General features: G+C 37.2%; 2 protein-coding genes across 8 annotated transcripts; one reads left to right on the forward strand and one right to left on the reverse strand.

Annotated features, from left to right (window-relative positions):
• Positions 1 to 628: 628 nt before the first annotated feature.
• On the forward strand, positions 629 to 13,936 carry LOC112517969 (flowering locus K homology domain-like). Of its 7 annotated transcripts, none has more exons than XM_025125436.1 (9): positions 629 to 690; positions 3,383 to 3,476; positions 5,401 to 5,471; positions 7,561 to 7,890; positions 10,244 to 10,493; positions 10,760 to 10,908; positions 11,620 to 11,898; positions 12,784 to 12,978; positions 13,649 to 13,936. In XM_025125436.1, exons 4-9 carry the CDS (start codon positions 7,564 to 7,566, stop codon positions 13,832 to 13,834), a joined length of 1,386 nt encoding a protein of 461 aa, XP_024981204.1. In that variant the 5' UTR covers positions 629 to 690; positions 3,383 to 3,476; positions 5,401 to 5,471; positions 7,561 to 7,563; the 3' UTR covers positions 13,835 to 13,936. The 7 variants fall into 7 exon arrangements, 6 of the variants coding, with proteins under 6 accessions (XP_024981204.1, XP_024981203.1, XP_024981205.1 ...); XM_025125435.1 differs by lacking the exon at positions 629 to 690 and adding an exon at positions 2,453 to 2,659; XM_025125439.1 differs by lacking the exons at positions 629 to 690; positions 3,383 to 3,476; positions 5,401 to 5,471 and adding exons at positions 8,625 to 8,739; positions 9,161 to 9,335 and having other exon boundaries at positions 7,824 to 7,890.
• A 2,243-nt stretch (positions 13,937 to 16,179) lies between these two features.
• Positions 16,180 to 21,046, reverse strand: LOC112518723. Its single transcript, XM_025126519.1, has 6 exons — positions 20,971 to 21,046; positions 20,787 to 20,854; positions 20,490 to 20,558; positions 20,196 to 20,264; positions 19,976 to 20,049; positions 16,180 to 18,766 (listed from the first exon to the last, which is right to left on the reverse strand). Exon 6 carries the CDS (start codon positions 18,725 to 18,727, stop codon positions 16,430 to 16,432), a length of 2,298 nt encoding a protein of 765 aa, XP_024982287.1. The 5' UTR covers positions 18,728 to 18,766; positions 19,976 to 20,049; positions 20,196 to 20,264; positions 20,490 to 20,558; positions 20,787 to 20,854; positions 20,971 to 21,046; the 3' UTR covers positions 16,180 to 16,429.
• Positions 21,047 to 21,126: the final 80 nt, after the last annotated feature.

Raw genomic sequence — 21,126 nt, forward strand, 5'->3', positions numbered from 1 at the left:
CAACAAAATAAATAATTATTATCTTTATAAAAAAATTATATTATTAAACCAAATATAAATTATTTCGTTATTGTACATAAATTAAATTATAAAAAAATTGAATTAAAAATTTACACAAAAAAATGAGGAATTTCAAATAGTTAATTTGATACTAATATCGATATATTTTGTCAAATTTTTAAGATATCTTCAAACATATATTTTATTCAAAAATAAAAACATTATCATTTTCTCAAAATCACATAAAGCCATATTATAATATCGACTGAGATAAATAAGAAAATGAAATATTAAAATCATGATGTATCTCGCTGCATTGCGCGAGTACGCTTCTAGTATATATATATGTGTGTGTGTGTTTTTTTTTAAATAAAAATGATAAAATAGTTGAGAATGTGAGAAAAACCGAATAAACATAATAACTTTGCCATGTCTTCTAAAACTTGTGGCTCGTCATGTCTCTGAGCCTGGCAAAGCTCAAGCCTTGAATAAGCTGATACCGAGCCATTACAACTTGGCGCGGCTCAGAGAGCCTATGAGCGAACAAAAAAAAAAAGCATAAATAAATAACAAAAATAAAGATTTAGATCGCTCTCGTTTGAGATCTTCGTCTTCTTGGCTCCATGAGCTTCAGAAGAACCCCAGCTTCTTTTCCTTCACCCTCCATCTCAAAGAATGCAAATTCTTCAGGTAAACTTTCATCTCTACTTCAACAATCAATTCAAAAACTTCCATCTTCAAATTCAATCCCTAAACAATCCCATCTTGAATCTTTCCTCACTTTCAATTCTAAACCATCCAACATAAATCTCAATGATGCATCATACTACTTCGATTGCATGATTCTCCTACAGCCATTGCCCCCTATTTCTTCATTCAATCGATTGCTTAATTCTGTTTCCAAAATTAAACATCAACATAAAGTTGCAATCTTCTTTTATCGTAGGATGAACAAAGCCCGGATTGAACCTAATTTAATCACCCTGAACATTCTACTTAATTGTTATTGTGATATGAATCAAGTCGAGTTCGCTTTTGGGATTTTGGGTTTGATTTTGAAGAGGGGTTTTACTCCTGATAATGTTACTTACACTACTTTGATTAAAGGGTTGTTTATGAAAGATAAGACTCATGAGGCTGTTAGATTGTTCAAGAAAATGAGTAGATTAGGTGTTAGGCCTCATGTTATGACTTATGGGACTTTGATTAATGGGTTGTGTAGGGCTGGAAAAGTTGAGGCTGCTGTTAGGTTTCATGAAGAGATTATGAATGGGAATATTGGATTAGGGTTTGTTTCTAAACCTAATGTGGTGTGCTATAGTATATTGATTGATAATCTTTGTAAAGATGGATTAGTAAGCAAAGCGAAAGAGCTTTTCTTGGAGATGAAGAGTCGAAAAATCTCACCGGATTCGGTTGCGTACACTTCTTTAATTCATGCTTTGGTTTATTCGGATAAGTTGGAAGAGGCTAAATGTTTGTTTATTGAGATGTTTGATGAAGGGATTAGTCCTAGTGTAATTACGTTTAATCTTTTAGTAAACGTGCTTTGCAACAAAGGGCGGTCTAATGATGCATGTGAGTTGTTTGATAAAATGCTTCAAAGAGGCAAACAACTTGATTCTTTGTCGTATAACACATTGGTTCACGGATATTGTTTGGAGGGTAAGATCGATGATGCAAGGGAGCTTTATGTTTCAATGGTGGATAAAGGTATCGAACCTGATGTTAGAACTCACAATATACTTATTAATGAGTATATCAAGATTAGGAGAATAGAGGAAGCTATATGGATCTTTAGGCAAATGATTTTTAGAAAAATTAAGCCTACAGTCGTTACCTACAACGCTTTATTAACGGGTGTTCTTCAAAAAGGCGATGTTTTGGCTGCACAGAAACTGTTTGACGAAATGCAGCTTCATGATCTCACTCCAAGTTTGTGTACATATAACATCTTATTAAACGGGCTTTGTAAGAACGATTGTGTTTTACAGGCTCTAGACTTCCTTCAAACTCTAGAAAACAATAGGGTTGATTTGTGCATCAAAGCCTACAACTCTGTGATTGACGGATTGTGTAAAGCTGGTCGGATGGAAACCGCTTGGGATGTATACACGAAATTGTCTTCCAAATGCTTGGTACCAACTGTGGTAACGTACACTATCATGATTCATGGTTTTTGCAAAAAGGGTCGGTTAAAAAAGGCGGATGATTTGTTTTCAGAAATGGTAGAAAAGGGTTGTTCTCCAAATGCGGTCACTTTCAATGCATTTATGCGAAATCTCTCACATCAAGATATGGCACCAAAAGTTGTTGAGCTACTTAAGAAAATGGTGGAAAATAAAGTGACCCCAGATGCATCCATGGTCTCTTTGGTCGTGGATTTATTATCAAAAGATGAGAAATACATAAAGTATTTGGATATGCTTTCGATGTTTCCTGAAGCGGGCTAACCACAGGCATTGCTAGAATTATATAATATCTAATGAATTTTGTATTAGTGATTGAAGGAAGACAACTTCTTCTGTAAGAGAACAGGAAACAGCAAAAGGATATGATGGAAAACTACCATCGTCAACTGTTTTATTGTCACATAACCGGTTTCTTACAAAGTTTGATCTGTGAAGTTTACCATCCATTCGGGCTCCATATCCAATAGGTATTACACCCCATCACCGCTCTTAATTGACCACTATCTTTGCACTAATAAATTATTATAATTTCTTCATGATTTTGTTTGCGGGTGCGAGAATATGTGGAACCCCATTAGATTACTCTCCAAAAGAGCCTTTGAGGAGAGAAGAGAGGTTCCAACTTATATAGAGGAGAAATGGTCCAAGGGGAAATTTTGTTGGTTTTCCATCAAGTCCTGTATGGATTAATCTGGCTGTATGGATTGGAAAGGTTTTTGTTTGGGAGGACTTTTTCATAAATGGAAGGAGCGTGATTTTTAATTAGGAGGGGGAGGTTTGGGAAAAACTTGGAAGCTTATTGATAAGCCACTTTCTATATCATTAAGCCACTACTAAACAAGCATGTATAGCTGACCGAATAAGCCGTGAGTCCTATTAAGCTCGTTAAGCTGCTAACAAACAGGCCTTACGTCTAGCTGATGTCCGACTCCAGCATGCCCCCTCCAATGGAAGCTAGATATTGTCTCAGACTGTTGAGATGGGGCTAGACGAGCGAGGGATGATTTCAAATTAACCTCGAGTGTCGATCCCCTAAAGTGGTAAATTTTGGCTCTTATACCATGTGAGAATATGTGGAACCCCATTAGATTACTCTCCAAAAGAGCCCTTGAGGAGAGAAGGGAGGTTTAAGTCTAGCCGATGTGGGACTCAAAAAACGGGATCCTTATTGTGGAAGTTTTCTTTTGCAGTTCACGAACGCAGGGAATGGAGATGGAGCAGCAGAATGCTGTTTGAGAAAATTTCAGCAAGCTGGTGAAAGTCGATATCCGTGAGGCAGGCAAGGTAAGAAATCCTTGATTTTGTGCAAGAAAATTTCTGTTTGTGAGTTTCTTTAATAGGTATGCCACTCAATGTTCTAAAAGGCCTTAATTTCAGCACCCGCTTTCTTGTTTTCAAGTTCTTCTTTTGCGAATGTTCTTTTTCCACTTCTTTTATTCCACATTATGTACAAGCCGGGATCTTCATGGAAACAACCGCTCTACTTTTTGAGGTGGAAGTGAGGTGTGCGTGCATCTCACCCCTAACACCACCTTCACTCAATGTTCTCCATTGTTTTATACTCCCCCAGTCCGAAAATAAGTGTCTACGTTGCTATTTATGTTTGTCCAAAATAAGTGTCTAGTATCAAAAATAGATAACTAAATTCTCAAATCTACCCTTGATTGATGCACAGATATTTAGGAGTGTGAAGAAATATAAATTAAATAAGGGTAAACTTGTCCTTTGGTTAACTGAAAAGTGTAATAATTATGCATGTCTAGAACTGTGAGTCATTATTATTTTGGACACTTATTCTGGGATGGAGGGAGTACAATGTTCTTTCAATACTGTTGGAGTTGGATGCAAGTATTTTTGGAGATTTTGACTTTTGCTCTTTATTTTGGAGAAATTATGAAGAAACTGTTGGAGATGCTCGAAGACCTAAAAGCTTTATGTGTCATATAAAAGGGGAGACCATCATTTATAGCATCAAGTAATCAAGAATCAAAGAGTTGGGAGAAACCGATAAAATACAATATGTTTGTTTTTATCTTTTTAGACGGGAACTTACTTAATTAGTCAAGAAGAAATAAATAGAACTCGTATGGATTTGTGTTAATGTAGTGAGCATAAAGTTGGTCTACGTGCGCTTAAGTTGACATAAATTATACGAATAAGTACAAAATAACAATAACGAATATCAAATAAATCGTTGACACTAAGAACACGCAAAACTTACGAAAAATAAGCCCATGGCGCCCTATGCCTAGACGACCCGCCCGCCTTTCAGAACCTTTCCACCACTACATTCAATTTGCATATAGTAGAGAGGCGAAGAAATAAAATACCTTTTAGAACCGTTATCTAGGGGTCTTCATGGGAACAATCGCTTGATCCTGTGGTTGAGGTAAAGTCAGCATACATCCTATCCCTCCCAGACTGTATTTTTATACTGGGTTCGTTTGCTTTGGTCCATCCATGGTAATGAATAAGAATCAAGACAGGAAAACTTTTTATACTTGTTGCTATAACTAGTTTCTTACAATTTACCATGATGTTGTAGTTTGTTTTGTAGTCCATATCGAGCTCTACTTCCAACAATTTTGCTTTCTACCCCGAGAACGATAGATTACCCACAAAATTTTACACTTGAAGGCCATGATATCTTTTGAACATTATTATCGCAACTATTTTATCTTTCAAAAATGAAAGAGAGAAAGTTCAAGTTTAGTGTCAGTCTGTCAGATGAATTAATTCTCAACTTTGAAGCCAATATCGGCTCTTAAAAGCTTCAAGAATTTGATAACCACATTGAACTTTAATAAAAACCTCCCTTTATGTATCTTAAAACAGAGGAAATGTCTGCATACAATTTCCCCCNTATATATGGGTTTTGTAAGGTCCATTTTTTAGCCACTAAATGTTATTAAAGAAAGTCATTAATTTTGGTAATCTTAAACCAAAAAAAAAAAAAAGACATTAATACAAAACCTTTGTTTTCTCATTTAAAACAGAGGAAATGTCTGGATACATCTTCCGCCTCCCCCCCCAAAACACATTAATACAAACCTCCCTTTCTACGTCTTAAAGCAAAGGAAGTGTCTGCGTACATCTTACCCTCCAAAAGACAATACTTTCAGATGAGATATATTGAGTAATAGAAATGCTACCATCTAGAATTCTTAAAAACTTTGTTTCCTTTCCTAATCTTTGCTAATATTTGCAGGGTTGCACAATGACAACCGATATCCTTATGAAGATTTAGTCCAAACTTTTCCGCTCCAATTCAAGATACGGGTGAGATTATCAAACCATCATGTGGGTATTGTTTCATATGCATGACAATATACTTTGAGGCGATATGGTTTGACTTTTGAGGTCAAACAGATTCGGTTTTTTCAACTTAAGTTACAAAGCTCTCAACTAGGTTTTTGGCCATGGTGGTGTTGTAGTAGCCAACCACCTTTCTTTCCTCTATATTTGTTATTGTATTCTGTAGAAAGCCATGTCCAATGTTTGAAATAGTGAAACTATCTCATACACCTATATCCATATTTGCATTCATAATGATATAAGAGTACATTCTTTATTTATTGGGACTTGTAAATTTTATTTCATGTCATACGGGGTAATTTGAAAAAATTAAATCATGTCAGAAACTTATCTTACAGATATGATTGATCATCGAAAGTACGATGCTACTTCAGACTTGTACTCTTGAAATAACTCTGAATAATAACTTTAAAGTATAATATGTGTGTGTAAGAGATAGATTTACTGGGTTTGTTTGGTTGGATATGATTTTGTTTGGTTCATCGTTCTTTTATTGTCATACATATTCTAAAACTATGTTTGGCACTATAGAGCTGCACAGAAAACCCGAAGCAACCCATTTTCACATAAATAGCATGGTCATGCCCCCATGTTTTTTTTTTGCTTACTGGAATGGGATCGGAGGTTGGATTCAGGCCTGAAAAAGCCAATATCATATGCCGAATTAAAAAAACATTGAGCAAGAAGTCCACCAACAAAATGGTTGGAATTTTGGACAAATATTGAGCAAGTTGAAAGATGGTATGAGAAATCGAATTTTTATTTTTGATGGATTTTGAATTTTTGCTAATTTAGGGGACTCAGACGATTGAGAAACGTAAACCAAAAACTTAATGTCTTGGACAATCTTTTTTTAAACCGAGTCATAAAAGTTGAGCCTACAACATGAAAACAAAATGTAACTAATACATGTATATTTTGGTGCCTAGTTAGGTTCAAACCACAGTCTTGTCGAGGAAGCTGACTATTTTTCAGACCAACTAGACCGTCAGACCGCTCAAACTACAAAAAATGGTCCGATTTAACTTGGTTCAACCGATTTAAACGGTTAACTAGACTTTTTATGTTTTTCAAAAAGTTGAATATGTTCACGAAAATTGATATAAATGAAATATACATTTGGTTTGGTTTGCAAGTTGAAAAGTATAGGGGGTAAAGTGGATGAAAGCAAAATATGTAGGGTCCGTATAGTAATTATTGAAAGATGAATCCCCTTTTCTCTTCGTAGAACATAAGCATCACGAAATTTCAAATCACACCAGTAATCCATTTTCTTTCTCTCGACCACATCGCCTTTCTGTGTCGCTGAATTCGCTCTAAACCCTAGTAAGTTTGCTGCAATGGCTGATTATTATTCGCTTTCAAATTATTACTAGATTGTCTGTTTCCAGTTGTTAAAGGAAGCTTATGTATGTTCGTGTTGATTTTTGCTGGATCTGTTTTTATGTCGTATGCTTTTATGGTTCTTGATGACTTTCAGTGGAAGTGTCTTCGCGCCATAGGCATAAATTTGTTAAATTCAAGCTTTGAAGCCATTGGTTTATGTTGAATTGATGATCTTTAGCTAGGGTTTTTTTGCCGATACATGCACTTTTGGATAACGATTAAGTTTCAAAACGCAATTTTTTTGTTTATGTAAATTGCTTTTGAGCAATTGGTGTTTGGTTGTTGAATGTGTTCTGGTTATAGCGGGGGGTTTCCTTTTTTTTTTTTTCCTGCTCTTATTCATTTCTGTCTTTAGAACCTAAACCCTGATTGATGAATGGTTGATATTAGAAAGGAAGTACTTGATTTTATTGATGCCAACCAAAATCCTATTGAATCTGTTACTAATTTACAATCTAGAGTTTTCGAAATTGAAGTTGGCCAAAAAGTCGAATATGTAGTAGGTTTGAACTTGAAAAACGATTTCCTATAGGCGGTGTAGTTTTTTTTTTTATCTCTAAAACTTGGATTTTATTTTTCTACTTTTCTGCTTCACTCCTAAGAACTTAAGGTTTTTTTAGCTATTGGTATATGTGGTTAGTTGGTTATTTGTTGTTGGAATTTATAGGAAATGGCAGAGGAAAACTTCGATCAACAAGAGACGGAAGTGATGCCTGAGAACTCTGTTCCTGTAGAAGTTCAGGTTTCCGAGAATGAACAAGGTGATGCGGTGGAAACTCAAATTACTGAGAAGGAACAAGACGGTACTTCTGCGGAAGTTGCTGCAGAAAAGAAATGGCCTGGATGGCCTGGGGAGAATGTTTTTAGGATGTTGGTCCCTGTGCAAAAGGTTGGTAGCATAATCGGTCGCAAGGGAGAGTACATAAAGAAAACTTGTGAAGAGACAAAGGCTCGCATTAAAATTCTTGATGGTCCTCCTGGTACTACTGAAAGAAGTGTAAGTCCCTCAACAAGTTTATTTAGTTTGAAATTGTTATTTGTTGCTGCATGTTTGGGGAGTTGCATTATGATGTAATTACGACCCTAGAGAGGTCATTATGGGCAAATGCAAAACATCATTCCATCTGTAGGAGTTGATTATGATGATCTTATATCTTTTCATCTCTCTCTCTCTCTCTCTCTCACTCACAGCTTGATTACTTATTCCTTGAAAAACAACACACGTTTTTCTATCTAATCTATATTTAACAATTCATGAATTGAATTGAGAATCACTATGCTAAATTCATTGATCATGAATTGTAAATGTGCTTCAGCTTTTTTCTAAAATAGTTTTTGTAGTGTGTAATTTTGTATGTGAAACAAATAAAGTAAGCATCCTAGTGATGTTCAAGCCAAAATATTCTTAAAATCACAAGAATGTTGACTTGCACATTATTCGTTCTTATGACTTTATCAAATATCAATAGAAGACCTTTCTATTCATGTGGCTACAAATGAATTTTTGGTCAATAAACTTTACAATCACAAACCAAAAATACCAACATAATTTGAAATAATTTGGTCAAAAGTATGTATAGTTCACACACTGATGAGGACAATTTGCCAATAGGAGATATGTCTATGCAGGATTCTTGTTCATTTATGGGATTCATGCTTCTTGCTTTATCAATTGAACCAAACTATACAGTTCTAATGGCAAAACCTACACTTTTGGTCTTCTGGTAACAGCAAAATGATCTCATTGTCAGTATATTGCTACTACTATGCCATAAAATGTATAAAGCTGTTTAGGGCGCTCTGGTAATGTGTGTGGAGGCAATGGAGTCATGTAGCTATTTAGAAGGTGAGTAATTAGATATGTATGATTTATCATGTTGTGATATCTGCAACGACATTATTCTGCCATTGGGATTAAAAGGAAATGGTCTTTGAAGTGTAGACCTCTCCATCAATATTAGGCTGTTACTCTAATTTTATGAATTGCACATAATGGCCAACATTTCTAACATGTTTGAAGGATGTGCAACTTATAAGAGCCAAAATTCTTTTTGGTTAAAGATTGCATCTAAAGAAATTGTTAATAGTGACATAGTGTAATAATTATAAGGTTTCGGATGTTAAGATACAATACTAAAACAAAGTTTGAAATATAATGCAATGGAAGTATATGAACAAGTGAAATTACTAAAACAACAACACTCAACCATCAGGTTAATGTATAAACAATTTTATTTTATCACAATAACTTAGATGAGTATGTGCAGGTTCTCTCAAATATAAGGCACCATTTCAATTGTCAAAGTGGTTTCAATTAGAAGAGCCAAAGATCCAGATTGCAATGATGGGCATTGAGCGTCACAAGTGCTGAAAAGTCACTCTTACTAAATGTTAGAAGTACCTTGGGCGGACGTCAGTACCAAGAAGCTCGTACGTTATCTGGTAAATTCAGAACCGGTCGGTTGATGTCTTGCCACACCTTGTTAACAAACAAGTGAAGAAGCTTAACAAATAGGGTGCTATCTACAACATAAATATGAATTAAGTATCAAACATGTTTCACTAATGAAGAAACGAGAACATCTTTAAGCTAATGCTGTTAATCTGGTTAAAATATCTTTGGTGTCTACTGTATCAGGTTAAATATCCAAGTATTTGAACTACCATTCATTATGTTTGGCCCTCAGAAATGGGCTTTAAGAGCAGAGTCTTAATTTTCAAGTAGATGCTGAAAGATTGGTGGCACTATGATAGTGTAGTGTCAAACAATGAGGTACTTAGAGCTACAAAATGGAGATAAAAAGGAGAAGTCTGTGATAGTGTATACGCTCCTGTACTATTTAAGATGGCACCACTTTCAAACCATCGGGTGTATTCACAATATATCCAGTACTTTGAACTTCTAAGAGTCACATATCGGGATTAATCATGGTGTCATATAAATCGAAGTTCTTAACAGTTTCTATTCTATTATTTCCTGCTGTCAGGAAAATTTTATGAACAAAATCATTGCGTTCCTAGAAAATTGAGCCGTTTACATGGAAAACTACTCATCTTTGCCTGTTCTTATATTTGTTTTATTCCTTGTGTGCTCATTAGAATCTTATTACACTTCTCATTTTTATTGCAACTGTTGTAATAAGGTCCCTCTTGATGATTCAGTTACTGTATTTGTTTTCATAAAGTAATGATATCTTAGTGGAATCTAATAATGTTTGTTATTTATGACATAGGGTGCATGGTTATTAGATCTGATTTCATGGTTCTATGAGACTGCTCAAATGATATTTATTGGTTAAATTTTTTGTTTTAAATCTATTGTACTAATTGGATATTTGCTCTTTAATTAGGTCTTGATCTCTGCAAAGGAAGAACCGGATGCTGCTATTTCTCCTGCAATGGATGGTTTGCTGAAGGTTCATCAACGAGTAATTGATGCTGATGCTGATCCTACTCATGCACAACCTAAAGGGGGTGTCACAATTTGCACGAGGCTGCTTGTGGCTGCTACGCAAGCTGGAAGCTTAATAGGGAAGCAGGGTGTCACTGTTAAGATCATTCAGGATTCTTCAAATTGTATAATTCGAGTACTTGGAGAAGGTTTGTTGGAAATATATATGCATTATTGACTTTGGGTGGGGGGTAGAAAGTACGCAGACCTTGAAACAAAAAGATTTCCCTAATCATGTTTTACATGATTCTATTTTTTCGCCGATTATCTATTTATGCTGGGTGTTGATCATACTTTTCTCTATCAAAATTTAAGACATTAAGGAAGTTGTGCTGAAGTTTGGTGGCATTTGATCTTTGGCTTTGTTGTATTGTTTTCTCATTGTTCAGCTGATATGTTTGATGTGTTTCTGCAGAGAACCTGCCGGTTTTTGCTCTCCCTGATGATAGCGTTGTCGAGGTACAAGGGGAACCTTCAGGTGTACACAAAGCTGTTGAACTGATTGCAACACATCTAAGAAAGTTTTTGGTCGATCGCAGTGTTATTGGGATTTTTGAGAAGCAAGTAAGTTTGCATGTTTAGTTTCTGATGTTTTGGTTCTTTGGATATCAATTAATGTCTAAATAGATTTCAACTAACATTATTGTGGTGGAAATGAAGTCCACAACTGACGATTTGGTCAGTATTTGTTTCTATCCATGCTTTTATATATAGAAATACGTGATTTAATTAATGTGTTTGAATTATAGGCGAATGTTATATAAGAAGTAATCTCGCGTGGAACCATACATGTGAAGTTTGTATTTGGGTTGTGTGTCATTTAAGTGACAGTCGTCTTTTCTCTCTTTATTTTATTTGACATTTTACATAATTGATTTGGCCATTTGGGTTACATGGGTTATAAATGAGATTGAAAATCATAATGGACCAATTTGCCATTCTCTTCCCACCGAAAATTTACCATATTTGTTTTTCTTTCTTTCTAGTTATAGTGTTGGTTTTTTTCTTATCAAGCTTTCCATTTTTTAGCATCTCTGTTTGAGTGACATTTGGGGGTACATGGGTTATAGCTGGGGTTTTCATGGAAACAGCCGCTCTACTCTTTTTGGTAGAGGTTAGGTTTGTGTTACCCCCCCGGAACAAAAAAAAAGATGACCCTACCTTCGGGTGAAATATATTGGGCTTGTTTGGTTTTTCCCCCTACCAAGTGGAGTTAATCATCATATCCAGAATAGTTGGTTTACACATTGTGTTTATGCCTTTTTCCCCCAACAGATGCAAATGCCAAATGCTAGGTCAAATCAGGAGATGACCGCTCCCCAACCTTGGGCACCTCCTCCAAGTTTTCCTATAAATGCAGGTGGTGGGCCTGGATATCGACCTACCCAATATATTCCTGCTCAACATCAGTATGACAGTTACTATCCACGAGTAGACATGCCTCCACCAATGGATAAACAGCCTCGTCAAGCTCCACCTTCCTACGGCAGAGAGCCACTTGCGGGACCACCTCACACTGCAAGCATGCAGCCACAACAGTCAATAGTCACAAAGGTGCTCCTTTCTTCGATTTCTGTATTTCTGAAACAAATTTTGATCAGTTCTATTCTCAGTTTTCTGAGGGGCTGTTTTTTTTCCATTAGGTCCTATATGGATAAAGTTGTCAGTATAGATTGTAAATGTTTTTGTTTGGGACGGTTTTCCATATATGGAAGGAGCTTGTTTTTTAATTGGGAGGGACAGGTTTAAAAGGAAAAAATTTGGCTTACTTAATGAAGCTCCCCCTAGAAGCTTACGGAAGAAGCCACTTTCTATATCATTGAGCGACTACCAAACAGTCATGTATAGCTGAGCAAATAAGCTGTGAGTCCCATTAAGCTCATTAAGTTGCTAACAGACAGGCCCTAAGATCGACTGCCAAGATTATTATTGCAAGATGATTTTAACCAACTTACTTCATAGTTCTAGATAGTGTGGAAGCATTACTGATAAATTTTCTTCCCAATGAGCTTCTTTATTTGAGTGCAACTTGATTGGGGAGTTAAGACGAAAAAAGATAATAGTTTTTAGAGTAATTTATGTTTTCCATCCCTGTTGTTTGTTAAAATTTGCGATTTTCGTCCCCATGGTTTAGAAATTATGGTTTTCTTCTCTATGGTTTGTAATTTTTTGCTATTTTTGTTCTTATGATTTACAATTTATTGTTGTTTCTGTCCCTATGGTTACAATTCTTTACTGTTTTGGTTCTTTGTGCTTAAAGGTAGGAATTAGTCTAGGACGATCATAGCAATAAATTGCAAACTGTAGGGACTAAAATCGCAATTTCTAAACCACCAGGGACCAAAAAAAGTCAAATATGGTCTCATTTTTTGGGACAGAGTGTGTACTTGCTTTTTAGTTGACTAGCAAAGTAAATTAATTGCATTTGCTAATGTATAGGTTTCGCAGAACATGCAAGTTCCTCTTACATATGCAGATGCTGTTATTGGCACATCGGGAACCAATATCAGTTATATCCGACGTGCCAGTGGTGCTACTATTGCAATACAGGAATCAAGGGGCAATCCTGATGAAATGACTGTTGAGATAAATGGATCAGCTTCACAAGTTCAGACTGCTCAACAGTTAATACAGGTATATCCGACGTGCCAGTGGTGCTACTTCTGATACACATAACTTGATGAAATATCCTATGAAATGCACTAATGACGTACAAATCATGTTATATTTTCAGAACATGGTTAGCCTATATACCAATAACCTCACAAATGCGTTTTGAACAACCTCACCTTTTTGTTTGGCAACTGTGGTTTCCGTACTTTTGGCCAACCAAGTTCACAGGGTCCAAGTCCAGTATCATGTGCATTTCAAACCGGAGATTGGTGCAAGAGGTTTGAACCTAGGGGCTGCTTACCGGGTCATTTAACCTTGCCTAATGAACATGACTAGGGCCCCTTAGGGGTTGGTTGGTTGGTTGTTCTTTAAGTTTTGTATGGATAAAGTTGACTGTGTGGATTAGTTTGTCTATATAGATTGGGAAGGTTTTTGTTTGGGAGGGTTTTTTCATAGTTGGGTGTTTATAATTGGAAGAGGCAGATTTGGAAAAAACTTGGCTTTCTAATAAAGCTTAAACCTAAAAGCTCATTGAATAAGCCACTTTATAATTGACCTAATAAGCGGTGAGTCTCCTTAAGCCATTAAGCTGCTAACAGACCCTTAGTGTCTCACTATTTACCTGTATGTGTTAATAGAAATATCGTCTTTTAGGTCTTTTGATGTTTTGATCTGTTTGTGGTTGATTCAGAATTTCATTGCGGATGCTGCTGCGACAACGGCAGCTCAGAATCCAATTGCTCCACCTTCTAGCCAAGGGTATAACCCGTATCCTGGTCACATTCCTAGCTACCCGTCTCAGCCACCCCCACCTGGCCATGCACCTGCAGCCGGAGACTATGGCAGTGCCGTCTATGGAGGTAATTATGGCTACTAAAGTCTAAAGATGCTATTAGAGAGATGATGATACTTTTCTCTAGAAATATTTGACCACTTGTGATTGATATAATACTGAATACAAGAGAGTGTGCTTGTTCTATTCTTGTGTCTTAGATTATGTAATATGTGCTTTGAATGATGGGTTCTGTTTGCTAGTATCGTGGGCTTTGCTTCATCGAGCCTATCTGATAGGGTGCACTTGGTTCTCCTGAACTGCACAGGACAGTGTTGAGTTGAGATGCACAAGGTCTAGGCTTTTCGCCCCTTGGCTTGGGCCTTCCGAGCCCTTTTTCAGTGAAAAAAGGTCCTAGGATTTTTTAGGCCCAGGGCTTAGTGGGCCAGGCTTTGGGTTAAAAAGGGTTTGGTCGGGATTTTTCAGTCTGGGCTTCTCCAGGATTTGTCGTGATGGGACTTTCAAGCCCGTTTTCAGTGAAAAATGTTCCGGGCTATTTTAGGACCAGGGTGGATTGGGCCAGGCTTTGGGGTTAAAAAGGGTCCAATCGGGTTTTTCAGACTGGGCTTTCTATGTTTTTATTGGACTGGGCCTAGGTCTGGGTCTACCCCCAACATATTGGGCTTTGAGGCCTCACCTGGACCGGGCTTGGGCTGGGGCTTGAGTTTTTTTGTGCATCTGTGCTCTGTAGTCTGTAGGACAGAGGCAGAGTGAGGTGGGCTGCGTGGTATTTGTTCATGGTGGGTCAGAGAAAAAAGCTGCAATTTTAAAAAAGTTAATGGGTAAAATGCAGTAAAGTTTTCAAGAAACTTTTTCCTATAATAATGTTCAAAAAATTTCTATTTAATACGATATTATAATTGAAAACTTGTAGATCTTGTAATATTTGATGACTTAGGGGCTGTTTATCTAAATGCTTACCCGGTAAGTGCTTATCTATAGAAGTCAACACTATAATTTATTTTGATGAATAAGATTTTAGTACATCAAAACGTGTTGAATGCAATAATTTACTGGGTAAGTGCTTATCTGGGTAAGAGTAGTAATCTTCACTTACCGGGTAAGACTTCATGTTTTTTATCGCTCTTAACCAGTAAGATTTTTGACCCTTGTCATGTACATCCGATAAGAAAATTTATCCGATAAGCACTTACCAAGTAAGCGTTTAGTAAATAGGCCCTTAGATACCTGTTTTTGAAAGGCTTATGACCAAGTAGGTGAGACTTCCCGTTTACGTCATGAGAAGTTAAAAGATTAGGAAGTTATAGATCAAAATAAGTAAAAGATAGAAAATTTTGCACCTTTTATCACATCGATTGAGGAAAAAAATCATTTGTTATGTTACATAAAAAGCCGAAACGGGTTTGGTTTGTTTTAAGGTTCTAAATGGAATGTGTATGACGGTAAGACCAAACCTTGAGCCTTAAAATTCATGACGATGTTACAACGTTTTTCAAGACATGATTTTTGATGACGAAGCTTCATATGGTGTGTGTGTGTGTATATATATATATATAATTATGTTTTCTACTGTTACTCAATGAGTTAATAACAATTTAAATTAGGTTATGCACATAGAGAGATGTTCAAATACAAACAAGTACACAAACCAATCAATTCAAAAATTTATGGAGACGATAAAGATTCATTTATTATAATTTGAATATTTATGAAAAATAATTAAAGTTTATTATTTATGATCAAACACTTTATATTATAAAACAGTCAAAATATTTATAAAACCACATTTGTTAAACAAAATTGAACGGTAGAGATTATTTTGTCTAGTTTATAACAATGTATTGGTTTGTATAATAAACCACATCTCTCTATATATGACGAAGGATTGTGTGAGAATGAACGTTAAGATGAGAAGTGTGATAAGAGATTTGAACCCTTGATCGTCTTTAATCTCAAACTCACCCATCAATCGCGTTCGATACAGGGATTGATCCGGTGCATCTCGTCCTAATATGCATCCAAGGGAGGAGATCCATTTTTACGCTTCTTACCTTAACTCTCCTTCTTATCGGAACTCAACCCCTCTCTCTCTATATACATATGCATATGCATATACATATACATATACATTATACATATACATATACGGGTTGGGTTGCAGTGAGAAGTGTAAAAAAAGATCTCCAGCCTTGGATGCACATTATAATGAGATACACCGGATCAATACTTATATCAAGCGTGATTCATAGGTGAGTTTGAGATTACAGATGAACAATGGTTCAGATCTATTCTTACACTTATCATCTTAACTCTCCTGACATGATCATTCATATATATATATATATATATGTGTGTGTTTTTTTTTATATAACTAACAAGATATTGAAGATGTAAAAAGAATCCGATATCGCGTTATAAAAACTGTGCAATAGACCATGACATATTGACATGCCACATATTTTAACATGACGTGAGACACAAGTCTTGATCTCAGGCTTTTACAACACTGATGACACTACATAAATATGACAGGAAGATGAGAGCTCGACTCCATACATTTTTTGAAACCTTAAATGCAAAATATACACCGATTATTTGATGAAAACATAAGCAATGTTCTTATCAAAACTCACCTTCACCTACATACCCGACTCGAATACAACCTTCAATATGTTTGTTTCATATCGGAGCCGAACACGTAGTTCGGAAATGTCCCGTCTGGTTACACCGACTACAATGCACGATCCGTTTCACCGAACTCCGGTCCTCCGATCGAACCCTCCTCTTTCTCGGCCTTCCCGGCGGTCTAATCGATTTCGGAGGGTTGATGATTATCTCCGTAACCATACTTGATTCACCTCCGTTCGACATTTCTTTCCATAACGTCTTGTCGGGGATCGGATGTATCGTTTGTGAGTACGCTTTCCGGTACGTTGCTACCGTGAAACAACTCTCGGTAAACCGATGGACGTTTTGTCGGCAAGAGAGTAGAGCCGCTACGGCGTGGGCGCAAGGGAGGCCGTAAAGTTGCCATCCCCGACACAAACACCGCCGGTTTCGGATGTCGACAATGTTAGTTCCTTCGTGTGATATGACTTCGAATTCGGCTTCGTTTGCTCTAAGAACCTGATAAGTTCGTGCACGATCAATGGCCTCGGAGACGCGCCGCTCGGCGGTCGGAACGAGAATGGAAGTCCATTGCATGCTGGTTTCGCGTCGTTCGTTGAACCACATCATTAGTTGCCGACGAATACACTCCATCATTTGAATTATTGGGAGCCCGGATGCCTCGAGGATCCAAACGTTTAAAGATTCAACAATATTAGCCGTCAGGTGACCGAAGCGGGTCCCTTCGAAATATGCCGTAGCCCATAAACGGGCGGGAACCCGTCGGATCCAATAAGCGGCTTCTTGAGATATCTCTTCGATTTCGAGGATTTTTGTTTCAAAATCCAGGACGGTGAGTGCATTGGCTGCATCCCAAAGAAGGTTGACCAGCATCGTGTTGTTGAACTCCTTTCGGAAGCTTTCGCTAAGATGGCGCATACAAAAGCCATGGAAAGCTGTCGGGAAGTTGGCTTCAACTCCATCGACGATATTCTTCTGCCGGTCGGATAAAATCGTAAGCATCGGCATGTTTTCCGTGTTGATTTCCAGCAAATTATGGAGCTCGGAAAGGAACCACATCCAGTTTTCTTCGTTTTCCTCATCAACCACCCCGAACGCCAACGGAAACAGAGCACCATCTCCATCAAAACCTGTAGCGAAAAGAAGGGTTCCAAGATACTTGCTTTTCAAAACGGTTCTGTCGAGCCCAATCAGTGGTCTACAAGCGTTCAGGAACCCGTGAATTGAAGCTTGAAAAGAGATAAAAAGCCGCTGGAAACAGTTATCTTCGGGGTTCACATAAACTGATGCGATACTTTCTGGATTTGTACGTCTAATTTGGTCGCAATACTGGGGCAAAAGACGGTAATCTTCTTCAAACGATCCACGAAGAGCTGCCATGATCCGTTCTTTCCCTCTCCAGGCTTGTTTGTACGATAACGTAATCCCATGAACACGATGAATCTCTTCTAGTATCTCCTTTGGTTTACATTGCGGGTTTTCCTTCAAACGTTGCTCTACAGTATTTGCAACCCAATCAACCGAAGCCTGCTGATGACCAAGATGAGCGATTCCACCACAGTTGTGTTCGGCATGGATGGTCCTAATTGTGAAGGTCGGTACACCCGGTAGCTTAGCGGCATGGATCCTCCACGGGCAACCTTCACTTGCACATTTAGCGGTAAAACGCGTTTTATCAGACTTGACGGTTTGTATCTCGAAATGAAGAGCGATTGCGGTGTGCCTTAGTGCCCTACGGCAGCTTGCAACATCTGGGAATTCTTGACCGACCATTAATTCGTAGTTTGGAGGAGGAGCGGTTCGACTTTGGATTACTGGAGTAGTGAGGACGAGCTCATGAGGGGTGTGGAAAGATAGAGGAACCACACCCATATCAGAGCTCGGGTGCACCACAAGCTCGTGATTCTCTACAACCGCCAAATCATGATCGTTGGATAGACCAAGATTGTGACAATGATCAGAAAGAACCAACTGAGAATCAGGATTGGTGACCCCTTCTTCACCGATACCAGGATCCACATCTTCGGATCCTACATTCCCATCATCGTATCTATTATCGTGTTGATTGTTATCATCAAACTCGGTAGCATCTTCATTACCATGATTATGTGGATGTGACATGGTTGCCATCTCATGGTCCAAAAGCAGTTCATGATCATGATGATGTCCCAAACTTATATGCTGATTACCGTTCTCTCCTAATTCGGTTTCGTGTTTGAGGGTCTGTCCCAATTCGACATTATGATTCTGTCTGACCACCAAATTCTGTCCATGCCTTAATCCTAGCTGTTGGTTCTGAACAAATGGTATATCTGGCCGTTGGCCTACGATCATCTCATGGTTTTCCATGATATCGTACCCACGATGCTCTTAGCAGAGTCGTGAATTCTGAAAGACAAGAAACATCAATCTATGAAAAAACAGTTGAATAAACCTGTTCCAACTAAGTCATGTTTACGAAACAAGATACGAAAGAAAAGATTTTTATCTGCGTTCTTGAAAGGGAAGGAAAGGAATGGAAAGGAAACTATTTTTCATGTTCTTGAACCAAAGAGAAAAGAAAGATCTCATTTTTACAAATATACCTTTTATATTTGTTTTTCTCACGTTTCGTTATGAGGAGGGTGCTTTAGTCATAAAATATCAGACTCCTTTCGGATTTTCTTTCCTTCCCACATATGGGAGGAAACATAAATGATATATTCCCTCCTATTCCTTTCCTTTCCCTCCTAAAAAATTTTAGAAAATTTGTTTTCCCTCCTTTCCTTTCTTTTCCTTGAAAAAGGTTTCAAGAACACAGTGCAAGACTCACACTAATCTATACATATATCAATCACAAAATAACATGCATCAATCAACTATAGAATATTGACATATAAGAAAACAATGGACCGTCTTTGACCTGTATTCATCATGGATTCTTTAGAAATGCTAAGACACTCAACTTAGATTAGCCCGGAATGTACTATTAACATAATAGTCCCCACCAACTAAATCAAACCAACTTCTCTATCAATGTGGCCAGATAACTTAATCGCATAAACTTAACAATAACCAAGTATCAACTACATTAACTTCAAATGACAAACATGAAATTTCAAAACGGATTGTGAAACTTTTCACTCTAAATTGGAAACTCTATTGAATTATTTAACAAGTGCTAAAAGTAAGACACCAATAATGCCAGATTAGAGCAAAATCGATAGAAATTTTGACACCACTAGGTTTCACAGTCAAAAAATAAAACTGTTTTTACTTATCCAAATAACTTGCTGAGTATTTAGTATCCTTGAATCAGAAATTGACATTTTGAAGGTTAAAGGATGATTGGTTAGGGGGTAATAAGGAGTGGGAAAGGAAAATGGAAATCCTTAATGATGTCTGGTCTGATACAATGGAATGAGTCATTACCAGATACCAAATAAGGAAGTATTCCTCAACAAACTAGAGGAATAACTCATTCCTATTTCCGTTCCCCCATAATTTGCATTCCCAAATCAAGCATCCCTAACATTCATATTGAAAAACAAAAACACAAGATATGTGAATAGAGCAACAAGCAGTCATCAGAAAGTAGAATAAAAAACCATTACTCACCAAGCCTCAACAGATCCAGCGATAAACAAAAAAACAATTTTGCACCTCAAAACAGAGGTCCCAGGTGTTAAGATCTGCAAAACCATCACTCTTTTTACTCATCCTAAGTACTTAGCTTCATCGAATCAAAAATTTACGTCTTGAAGTTTAACATCCATATGCAAAAACATGAATTGAGCAACAAGCGGTCATCTGAAAGCAGAACCATGATCAAACTCACCGTCAACGGATCCAACAAAACCCCAATTCTGCCAGGTTCCAACTTCCAAGCGCTAAAAGCTTCAAAAATCTGCAAAATTTAGAGAAAAATCAAATCAATTTTTGATTTAACAATCACTAGGTTTCAACGAAACAAAATCAGACTGTTTTCACTCATCCTAAGTATTTAGTCTCCACGAATTAAAAAAAAATTACATCTTGAAGATTAACATCCATACGGGAAAAAAACGAAAATACAGATACGTTAATAGAGCAACAAGCGGTCATCTGAAAGCAAAACCGAAATCAAACTCACCGCCAACGGATCCAGCAACAGCAAAACCTCAATTCCGCCAGGTTCCAAAGAGCTAAAAGCTACAAAAATCTGCAAAATCAGAGCAAATTGAAAACAAAATTTGATTTAACCACCACTGGGTTTCACCATAATAAAAATCAGACTGTTTTCACTCATCCTAAGTATTTAGTCTCCACGAATCAAAAAGTTTACATCTTTGAAGATTAACATCCATACGAAAATTAACAAAACGACAATACAAACACGTTAATAGAGCAACAAACGGTCATCCAAAAGCAGAACCAAAATCAAACTCACCTACAACCGATCCAGCAACAACAGAACCCCAATTTCGCCAGGTTCCAAGAGCTACAAGCTTCCAAAATCTGCCAAACAAAATAAGAGAGATGAACAAAATCGAAATCGAAATCAACGATGGATTTGATTCAAATTTCTGTTTGAATGAAGTTGAAATTGGCGGGGGAAGTGAGAGTGAAAATACCTGAAAGAGGGGCGAGGGGTAGCGATGGGGAAACACAGAGAAAATTAGGATTTGGAAGGGCAACAAGGGCACAAAGGAAAAACGAAGACAAGGAGGGGTATGGATGGTCTTTTTAGGGCTTTCCTTTTATCCACACAAAGAGGGCAATTAGGTCAT

This window comes from Cynara cardunculus (assembly GCF_001531365.2).
Source record: "Cynara cardunculus var. scolymus isolate 2C chromosome LG 9, CcrdV1, whole genome shotgun sequence".
In the NCBI taxonomy this organism is placed as follows: Eukaryota; Viridiplantae; Streptophyta; class Magnoliopsida; order Asterales; family Asteraceae; genus Cynara; species Cynara cardunculus.